Consider the following 11,015-nt stretch of genomic DNA (forward strand, 5'->3'; position numbering starts at 1 on the left):
GACTGCTGCCACTTTAAGAGCTGCCCTTATCCAATATACTGTTCTTTCTCAGCTGTTTGCTTTCACATAAGACCTAAATTACTGTGTTTACAAGGATACTTGCAAAGATTGGTATTTTGACACTTACAAGTGTGTGTATTTAACTGTTCAAAGCCTATAAAGCGGCAAACATAACTCCGTTCAATACTCCCACGCTCTATGAGCACCGTCTTCATGTGCGCGTCTCTCTGACACCAATCAGAAACAGTCTCTCAGACAGCGCACGCATATAGCGAAATGAGTTCTCTTTCGCTGCTGATTGCATTTCAATGGCTTAAAATCACTTGTTCTTAAACCACAATGCTTAAAAACGTGTGCACACACTAAGATTTCAAGACCACGTAGCACAGCAACGTCACATGAGCGTGTAACTGCGATAGAGACGATAGTTCAAAATCTCTACTGGTTGTCAAATTTCTACCGGTTAATCGTGTATACTGGTATATCGCCCACCCCTATTCACATTGTTTTTTTATCTTATATTGCCAACAAAACAATTGCATCTGTACTGTTCCATATAGTCCATTTGGGTGAATGACAGAAATTGATAAGTTAAAAAAAGGGAGCACTATTAAAAATGAGAAAAATAATTGCAAGATCCACAGAAAAAAAATCAAGAGAGAGCAAGTGAAAAACTGGATAAGGAAGGATAATTATATGCAGAGTTCACATGCAGGTTTTGTGCTGAACTTCATGTGAACCATCTCTCTCTACCCTCTTAAAATGTCACCCCTGTAGTGAAGGAGAAAGAGCAAGACTGAGGAGAGAAGATGAGAGCGATAGAGAGAGGATAGGGAGGATAGGAGGAATGGAGCAGAGGATGTGTTCCAGCATAGATGATCAAAACAAGCCCAGTAGGAGCACTCAAATGGCGCTTTTCCACTGCATGGTTACGGCACGGTACGGCTCGGTACGGTTCACTTTTGGGGGGTTTTCCACTGGGTACAGTACCTGGTACTTTTTTTAGTCCCACCTCGGTTGGGGTTCCAAGCGAACCGTACCGTTACCAAAACGTGACGTGTAAACTCTGCTGATCACGGATTGGCCGGAGAGAATCGTCACTACCTGCGTCACTGAACTTGCGACACAAACACAAAAGAACCGCTAGATTTAAATCAGCACAGCCAGCGAAGGATCGAACGCAACTGTTTTGAACGAGCGCACCTTTTTTTAACAACCAAAAAGTGGCTGTTCCCCCTGTTGAGGAAGTACAGACGTTCCTCTTGTTGATAGCAGAGGAGCGGATCCAGCGAGAGCTTGATGGGGCGACGCGGAATGAAAAAGTTTTTTAGGAGTCGCGGCAGTAGAGGCGGCGCAACTATAACGACGTGTGAATAATCCCACCCACTCTAAAGCGGTACTGAACTGCAGTGGAAACGCAAACCGAGCCAAACCGAGCCGTGCCGTGCCATATTGAGACGTACCGAGCCGAGTCGTACCACGCAGTGGAAAAGCGCCAAAAGACACACCAGAGACTCAGTAAAGCAAACACAGAACAGGTCAGAGGCCTTCAGAAGTGACCTCACCCTGCAATTAATACCTCTTAATCCTTCATCCCATTACGGTCAGATATTATTTAACCATGAGAATGGGATATAGGGTACCTTTCTGGCAGTACTGTAGCATATTACTATAATGCAATGTGATGCAACAGAGGTAGCCATGTGGTTTTCTAACTAGAAATGGAATGGTCTCAGTTTACAAAAAGGCACCAAACTATTGTTTGTCTGGTTTCAGGTGCACTACAGAAAATGTTGGTTGCTTTTGTAAATTAAGGTAAAGTTTGAAATTACATTATGTGGTAATCAACATCGTGCCACATATGCTGTTGAAAAAGTCTGAGTTGTACTGAACACAGAACATTAATTTTATTGACTGAAATCAATCCTTATTTAAATCAACACTGACATTAATCATTACTGTCTGGCCCAATTAACTGGTAAAAATTTAGCAAATCCTTGTCCAGTTGAGGTTACTTGACCAGTTGAAATGATTATTGATTGCTGGACTGTTGAAACAGCATGGCTTAGGGACAGAGATCCTGCTATCTTATAGTGCAGCACAACACACACATAACCTTACAGATTCTTACACACAAAGAAAATTCTGGAAGCAAAATTATCACACACATGATAGAACTTTACGACAGGTTTGAGAATTATTACAGAAATAACCAGAGATCAACTACTAATAATTTTACAGAAGTTTATTTTTGACATTTATGCATTTTTATCTAATAAGATATCATTTTTGTAATATTGGATTCACTGATAAATGGCGACATTTTGTGGGCGCTTCAAGCATTATGTGCATGACATTCGCTGTCAGGTAGGCTGCAGACACACTATTCTCTGTAAAAGACTAAAAATAGAGGTGTCAGCAGGTGTTTCATAATGTTTCAACATGAATAATTCAGATCAAATAGATTTAATGTATTGTAATGTGTTGTAATGTAATATATATAATGTAATGTATTTGCTGTTTTGCTTGTTACTTTTCTGACAATGTACAATAATTATTTGAGTTGACTCCCTTTTCATTTATGTTCTCCAAAACATTAAACTGTCAATTAATTTTTTCCTATTGTTATTATTACTGTTAATTTCAAATACTTTTAATTTTAATTCAAATTGCAATTAAGCATTCTGTTTGCAGCCTCAATTCAAATTCAGGAATTGAACTGATATTCACAATTCAATTCTGAATGGTGCTCAACCTTGGCTTACAAACCTTGGCGCTTTTTATAAATAATGTGGTTACAAACACACAACTCCACAAACCTGATTCTAGATACACTCGAATGCACAAGAGTACAAGCGTGCAGCATACCTGATTAAAGAAAAACAGAGCAGAGGTTACAGACAGAGACCACCTGCTAAAATAAAAAAAAACTGCCTATGTGACACAGTGAGACAGACTGAGAGAAACAATATCAAAGAATCAGCAGTGACTGACATATGGAGGTACAAAGACACAGGTCTTCAGTCATTCTGCAATCAAAACAGAAAATTCAAAGCAATAATATAACATACTACACCTTTCAGGGGGAAGTCATGGTTGCGGGTTAGAGTCTTAGATCCGGCAGGGATTGTTGGTGGGAGGAGTGAATAACCAGCACTCTCTTCCACCCTCAATACCATGACTGAGGTGAGACCCTTGAGCAAGGCACCGAACCCCCAACTGCTCCCCGGGCGCCTCAGCAATATGGCTGCCCACTGCTCCATGTGTGTGTTCACTACTGTGAAGTGTGTGCACTTGGATGGGTTAAATGCAGAGCACAAATTCCAAGTATGGGTCGCTTCGCTTCACTTCACATTTAATTCAATGTGATATTCTCTGTTACTTGATCGATATAGGTTTTTTAATGTCTGCTGCTACAGCAAATGACATGTACACAAACTTGCTGAAATTAAAAGAAAGCGTTTTACTCTACCATTGACTCTTAAATTAAAAAAGAACCTAAACTAAAACTTAAACTAAAATTACAAATATAAATATTATTAAAAATATTAATAAATACTACAATATCAAATGTATAAATAATATTACTCTCTGTGTGTGTGTGTGTGTGTGTGTGTGTGTGTGTGTGTGTGTGTGTGTGTGTGTGTGTGTGTGTGTGTGTGTGTGTGTGTGTGTGTGTGTGTGTGTGTGTGTGTGTGTGTGTGTGTGTGTGTGTGTGTGTGTGTGTGTGTGTGTGTGTGTGTGTGTGTGTGTGTGTGTGTGTGTGTGTGTGTGTGTGTGTGTGTGTGTGTGTGTGTGTGTGTGTGTGTGTGTGTGTGTGTGTGTGTGTGTGTGTGTGTGTGTGTGTGTGTGTGTATAGATATAGACTGTGTTTCACCTGCCTGTCTAAAAGTTTGTGCTGACCAACTGACCCCCATTTTTACACAGATCTTCAACAGATCTCTGGAGCAGAGTGAATTTCCCTGCTGCTCCGAATCATTCTGGTTCCCAAAAAAACCCAAATCACTGGACTTAATGATTACAGACCTGTCGCTCTCACGTCTGTTGTCATGAAGTCATTTGAGAGACTGGTCTTGGCCAATACCTGAAGGGCATCACTGGACCCTCTTCAGTTTGCATACAGAGCTAACAGCTCTGTGGATGATGCAGTCAACATGGGGCTGCATCACATCCTGCAACACCTCGACAGACCTGGGAATTATGCAAGGATCTTATTTCATCATGCCATCATGCCTGATCGCCTATCTGAAAGACATCACTGGACCCTTGCTGGATCAGCAAACAGGTCTGTGGATGATGCAGTCAACATTGGACTGCATTGCATCCTGCAACACCTCGACAGACCTGGGAATTATACAAGGATCTTATTTGTGGACTTCAGTTCAGCCTTCAATACCATCATGCCTGACCTTCTCTCAGACAAACTGACCCAGCTCTTCATACACGCCCCCATCTGTCAGTAGATCACCAGCTTCCTGACAGACAGGCAGCAGCTAGTGAGGTTGGGGAAACTCACATCCAGGACCCTCACTATCAGCACTGGCACCCCTCAGGGTTGCGCTCTCTCCCCACTGCTCTTCTCCCTGTATATGAATGACTGCACTTCAAAGGACCCCTCTGTCAAGCTCCTGAAGTTTGCGGACGACACTACAGTCATCTGCCTCATCCAGGATGATGAGGAGTCTGCTTACAGACAGGAGGTTGAGTCTGGTGCAGTCACAACAACCTGGAGCTCAACACGCTCAAAACAGTGGAGATGATTGTGGACTTCAGAAGAAACCCCCCTGCACTCCCCCCACTCACCATCATGGACAGCACTGTGAATGCAGTAGAGTCATTCAAGTCCCTGGGCACCACCATCTCTCAGGACCTGAAGTGGGACATTCACATTGACTCTATTGTAAAAAAGGCCCAGCAGAGGCTGTACTTCCTTTGCCAACTGAGGAAGTTCAACCTGCCACAAGAGCTGCTCACACAGTTCTACTCAGCTGTCAATGAGTCTGTCCTGTGTTCATCTATAACTGTTTGGTTTGGCTCAGCTACCAAATCAGACATCAGGAGACTACAACGGACAGTCAGGACTGCTGAGATGATTATTGGTGCCCCCAATAAGGGAGGAAAAGGGCCGGCAAAAACGGCCTATATATAATATATATATAAAACTAGATCTCATATTATTGCATTAAATATAGAAAGCAACAATGTAATGTAAAATAAAGCTCACCACACATAAGCATGCAAAAAGTATCCCAGTCAAACCACAAACACACTGCCAAAAACTCATATAATGTTTGTGTATGGGATAAAGTTTGGGGTGGGGCTGGAGAATGTCCTTTTCAGGCTTTTTTTTCCATTTCAGATGTATTAATTTATCCTGTAATGGACAGATGGTCATATTAACAAAACACACTCTGAGAGATCTATGAAAGGACTGTGAGTGACATTACAGTGCTCCAACTAACGTCTTCATCCACTCATAAAACAGCATGTATCCATCCATACATTCACAAACCATCAAAAATACATTCAAGATTACTTCACAGGGCTGTGAATTACACTGAAGACTTGCAGAAGGAGAGACATCTATCCATCTATCTATCTATCTATCTATCTATCATCTGTTTGTAAGGCCTATGCACAATGATGTGCACTGGCAAGGTGAAGTAGTTAAATTTTGGTCTTTTTCTCACAGAATGTTATTAAGGAACTTGAAATATTGCACACAAATTACGTTTTTTTTTTAAAGCTTGAAAGCATCCCCACTCATTGTAACTAGCCTACATAAAAAGGATACAATTCCTTTTTTTCTACGAAGCTTCAGAATTTCTCCTTTTGTGTTCCACAGTGAAAAGAAATTCATATGGGTTTGGATTGGAACAACTTCAGAGGACATAAAAGACAGAAATTAAATTTTTTGGTGAACTGTTCCTTAAATCTCAGACTGACAAGCACTTCTCTGACAGATTACATGGCATTTTGAAATGAAACAGACATCTGTGGAGATTGTCAAAGATAAGGGAAATACAAGGTCAGATTATTCAGTTATGCTCTTTTATAAGCTCCTCACCTTCCCAGAAAGCACTCTGAGTGACACTGCCCATAGTGTTCTAGGGACTATTTTTTAGATATACAGCATTAGAGTAACCAAATTTTGATGAAAGTGCTGCCGAAAACTACACATAGGAGATTGTAACAATAGTCCCACTGAAGGCGAGCATGATGAACCCATGTGCAGCTTTAGCCTAAATAATAAACCAAAACAGAACAAACCAACAAACACATGAACTAAACTAGATCTTGACATGACCATGAACAAAACTCAGGTTACACAGTACAAAGCTAGACAAGACACAATGGCGACATGAGGGCCATATATATCAAATAAAAGGGGTCACATGACATAATCCAACCAATCAGAACAAGACACATGAACTAGAAAACCATTCAGAACATGACACATAGCACAAAGGAACCAATAGTAGGATCACATGAGGGCAAGGGAAACACATGATATGAGAGGAACCATGACTATGATAAAAAAACATAATAAAGACATGAAAACAATGAACATGAAACAAAACCTAAACAAATGTTATATATTCCCCCCTCTAAGGGTGGCACCTGCTGCCCTAATGAAACACCCACCCTGAAACCAGGAGTCCAGGAGGGTGGTGGAGTGGAGGTGGTCTAGGGGGTGAGGTGGAGGGTCAGGCCCGTGAAGCAGAAATGGACCATGGCATGGATTGTGGAGCAGTGGCAGGCCTGGACCGTGTAGTCAGCAAGACCATGGGCCATGGAGCAAGGGTAGGTCTAGACGTGGAGCAGTGGGCAAAACCATGGGCTGTGAAGCAGTGCTGGACCTGGTCCATGGAGCAATGGCAGGTCTGAAACATGGAGCAGAGGTGGGCCTGGACCGTGGAGCAATGAAGGAAACCATGGACTGTGGAGCAGAGGTGGGCCTGAACCGTGGAGTAGTGGAGGACCTAGTCCGTGGAGAGGTGGCAGAGACCATGGTGAAGCCGGCAGAGCAGGAAGCCAGGGCGAAGCCGAAGACCACCAGGGCGGAGCAGGCGGGACCGAGGATCCCCACGGTGGAGCAGATGACCACCAGAGTGGAGCCAGCAGAGCAGGAAGCCAGGGTGGAGCAGGCAACCAAGGTGAAGCCTGCGGAGCAGAAGACCACCACAGGTCAGGAGGCCATGGCGGAGCAGTGACATGGACAGACCACCAGAGTAACCTTGAACAGTCTCAGTGGCAGTAACATGACAGGCAGAGTGTTCAAAGATGGCCTCCATGGCCGTGGCAGAACAGACAGAGAGTTCAGGGATGGCCTCCTTGGCCATGACAGGACAGGCAGAGAGTTCAGGGAAGGCCTCCTAGGCCGTGACAGGACAGGCAGAGAGTTCAGGGAAGGCCTCCTTGGCCGTGTTAGGGCTGACTGTGAGTTCAGAGATGGCCTCCCTGGCTGTGACAGGGCACACTCCGAGTTCAGGGACAGCCTCTTTAGCCGTGACAGGACTGGCAGAGGGTTTATGTTTGACCACTGTGGTCAAAACAGGACAGGCAGGAAACTCACAGGTTGGCGCCAACACAGGACTGAGCTCAGGGGCTAGAGCAGGCTCTGGAACAGATTCATGGATAGGGGCAGGCTCTGGAGTAGACTCATGGACTGGAGCGCAGTGTACAGCCCAAACACAAAAAATGGCAAGCGCCATCATGGGCAGTACAGCTGATGGAGGGAGGACCTCCGGGTTGGACAGCACTGAGGCCACGGAGTTTGAGTGCGTTGAGGCCACCGGGGTGCCAGCCACTCATACCGACATAATTGGTGGATCCATTACACTGGCCATTTGTCTTATCTGTCTTGGCCCAAGCTCAGCATACGCAGGAGTTTGTGTCCTATAGTCCTCCCAAAAAAATCCTTAGGGGGAATTTCCATGGCCGCCGTGGCGTGACGGGTTCTGCCGTGGCGGCCATCTTGGCTGATGACTCAAGCGTGGCAGCCATGACGTGGTGAGGCCCTGGCTTGGCAAGCATGACGTGAGCAGCCCCTGGCATGGCAGGCATGACATGCCTAGGGGACTCCAGCTTGGTGATTGATTGATTGGTACTGTGGGATTGCAGGGCTCCTCATCCGCACTTCCCACAGTAAATGATGAGCCACATAACAGCATGGCATAAACTACTGGGGGTGTGCACCCGAGTTTGGAAGACAGCATTCACATCATCCAAACGTACCGAACTCTGATGTCAATAAAACCCATGTGCGCACCAAAAGTGCTAGTGTGAAAGCACCCTTTATTAATAAACCAAAATGTGTTACAAAACATGAACTAAACTAGATCTTGACAAGACCATGAACAAAACTCACCAACAGCAGGTTACACAGTACAAAGCTAAACAAGACACAATGGCAACATGAGGGCTATATATAGCAAATAAAAGGGGTCACATGACATAATCCAACCAATCACAAGATCACATGAGGGCAAGGGAAACACATGACATGACAGGAACCAAGACTATGATAAAAAAAAATAAATAAATAAATAAAGACATGAAAACAATGAACACGAAACAAAACCCAAACCTACGTTAGAGATATAAACTCCATCTGCACCTATTTTCACACTTCCTCTGCAGCCAGAAGTACCACTTCATGATTACAAAAGATAACATGCCACTTACACATGATTGAATATAATCAGCATGGCTGATTCTTCAAAGTGAGCACAAGGCCGGTTCAAACACTCTAAACACACCACATCATTATCCCTTACATAGAGCACAATGTATTTGAACTCAAGGAGGAAACCATTTTCAAGCACCAATGTAATTACACCTCTGAATTCAACTACTTAGCCACTAAATGTGCATTTATGTATTCTAAACATTTAGTTTAAACTGCTGAGATTAGGAATACTCAGAGGTGCTCATTCATAGCTCAGGAGATTTTGAGTTCTCATTTATATTTCATTTAACTTTGTTTCAGATCTTTCTCCAAAATTCCATGGGAGAACTAAAATAAACACAAATGAGACAACTGTGGACAAATGGTAAGAGTATAGCGCCATAAAATGAATGTGGGGAGAATTAGCCAGACAATCCTGTGCTGAGGCAGTTTGATAAGAAAAATTTATTTATTCCAGATTTTGCATGTCTAAGCAAATCTGAATGATTTTTTTTTTGTTATCTTCTGCAAACTGGAGATATGAGATTACTCTGGTCCGTTTCGCAGGAGAAGCAGGGGTCTTCGTTTGCTCTCCATTGGATCTCATTGGTGTCTCAGAGAAACAAATGAGATATTCAAGAGATCTTTTTATTTATTTATCTATAATATGGGTCAGTCAAAAGAGTTTTCCCACACAAATTCCTGAATGCACACCAGAAGGAAACTTCAAGTTAGACCTGATGAGAATTCAATGACATATTCTTGAAAGAAATGTCTCAATCTCAATATACATACAATCAGTTATATTGTGTTTGATGGTTTGCTAGATACAAATGTGTCATTTTTATTAGTTATGACATGATGAAAAGATCTGTATATTGTCTTCTGACTTAACTATACAGCAATTGTTGTAACTTTTCATGAATCCTACACTCTGGCTATCATGGCATTATGTAATAAGTATGTAATAGCCTAGCAATATTTTTTAATGCATGTGTACCAAATTAAACTTTGTACATATCTCATATCTATGTACATAAAAAGTACATATCTAATTCGCTACTGAAGATATACTCTATACAATTACAGACTAGCAGAATTAGAAAAGAAACCTAAAACCCGTTATTTGGGGCTTATAAGCTCTTAATAAGTCAAGTCAAGTCACCTTTATTTGTATAGCGCTTTATACAATACTGATTGTGTCAAAGCAGCAAAGCATAAATAACAGTAAAGCAAACATTTTTAACCAAGAAGGATTGCTTTACCAACGCCACACTCTTGTAATTCGCCTTAAGGTGCTGCTAACGCCACATGTAAACGATGTTTGCCAACAATGAACCTGTTACACGGAGGGAACAGCATTACTTACTTGAATCTCCCTTGGCAGTGTTGACATTGATCCCCAGCCCATCCGCGTTCACAGACGCAAGTTCCATTGATACATCTTCCAAATATGCAGTTTTTATCACAGGTTTTAGAATAGGATCCTTCAGTGCACACTAACAGGTAAAACACCATAAAAGTGAACAGGTACGTCCTGAGCTCCTGAATCCTCCATAGGAAACACCTCGTGGAGAAGCGTGGAGACATTCTTCTTCTGCCAAAATCCATCCTCCTGATCTCCTCTGATCTAAGCATAGAGATGAGGTTACAGCCTTCATTAGACTTTAGCTTTTAAACTGTGAATTCTCCACTCCTCGTAGTTTTGTGACAATTTGTAGTTTGTTGTCATACAATGCATGAATTTATTAACGTTATGTCCCATATGTAACGTAACTTTCTCCAGTCTGCTCTGAGTTCTCGAGGTAAAGCATCCACCGGCGCGTCATTCCCAAAAAAAAGACTTGTTGTCCAAAACCGCCTCATTTATATCATTCCAGAAATAGCGACATTTGAGATACAGATGTGCAGTTATTTTCCTAAACTGTGCCTCCACCGTCGCAAAAATAACAGCATGATTTCAGCATGACTTGTCAAACAATAAGCCTTGCTGATGTTGCCATTTCGCCTTTGTTTCTCTCAGAGATGCACTCGGAGGGGAATGACAGCGCAACTCCCATCCGAAACAATGTACAGTTCCCCGCTGCTGCTGCGCTCAGAGCCGACGAATCTCACTACGGGAAAGGTTTGGCTTATGAATATTAAGTAGATTACGCTGACGTTGCTTGGTAACTTTCCTGTAGCGTCCAATCGGTCACGTGACGCAATTAATATTCAAGAGCCAATCCTTTATCGTAGTAGGATAGGAAACTCCTAGTCGTCTTACATTTAAAGGGGTCATATGATGCGATTTCAAGTTTTCCTTTCTCTTTGGAGTGTTACAAGCTGTTCGTGAATAGATAAG

The 11,015-nt window shown here is 42.6% G+C and overlaps 1 protein-coding gene across 1 annotated transcript in view; it reads right to left on the reverse strand.

The window, feature by feature from the left end:
• Positions 1-10,725, reverse strand: part of LOC107698719 (attractin-like protein 1) — a 38,846-nt gene extending 28,121 nt beyond the window's left edge. Inside the window, exon 1 of the mRNA XM_016499822.1 lies at positions 10,041-10,725. Coding sequence (XP_016355308.1) covers positions 10,041-10,309 — 269 coding nt within the window. The 5' untranslated portion in view covers positions 10,310-10,725. The remainder of the gene's footprint in view (positions 1-10,040) is intronic.
• Between the last annotated feature and the right edge of the window lie 290 nt (positions 10,726-11,015).

Source organism: Sinocyclocheilus anshuiensis, unplaced genomic scaffold (assembly GCF_001515605.1).
Source record: "Sinocyclocheilus anshuiensis isolate Anshui unplaced genomic scaffold, SAMN03320099.WGS_v1.1 scaffold1015, whole genome shotgun sequence".
Classification (NCBI taxonomy): domain Eukaryota; kingdom Metazoa; phylum Chordata; class Actinopteri; order Cypriniformes; family Cyprinidae; genus Sinocyclocheilus; species Sinocyclocheilus anshuiensis.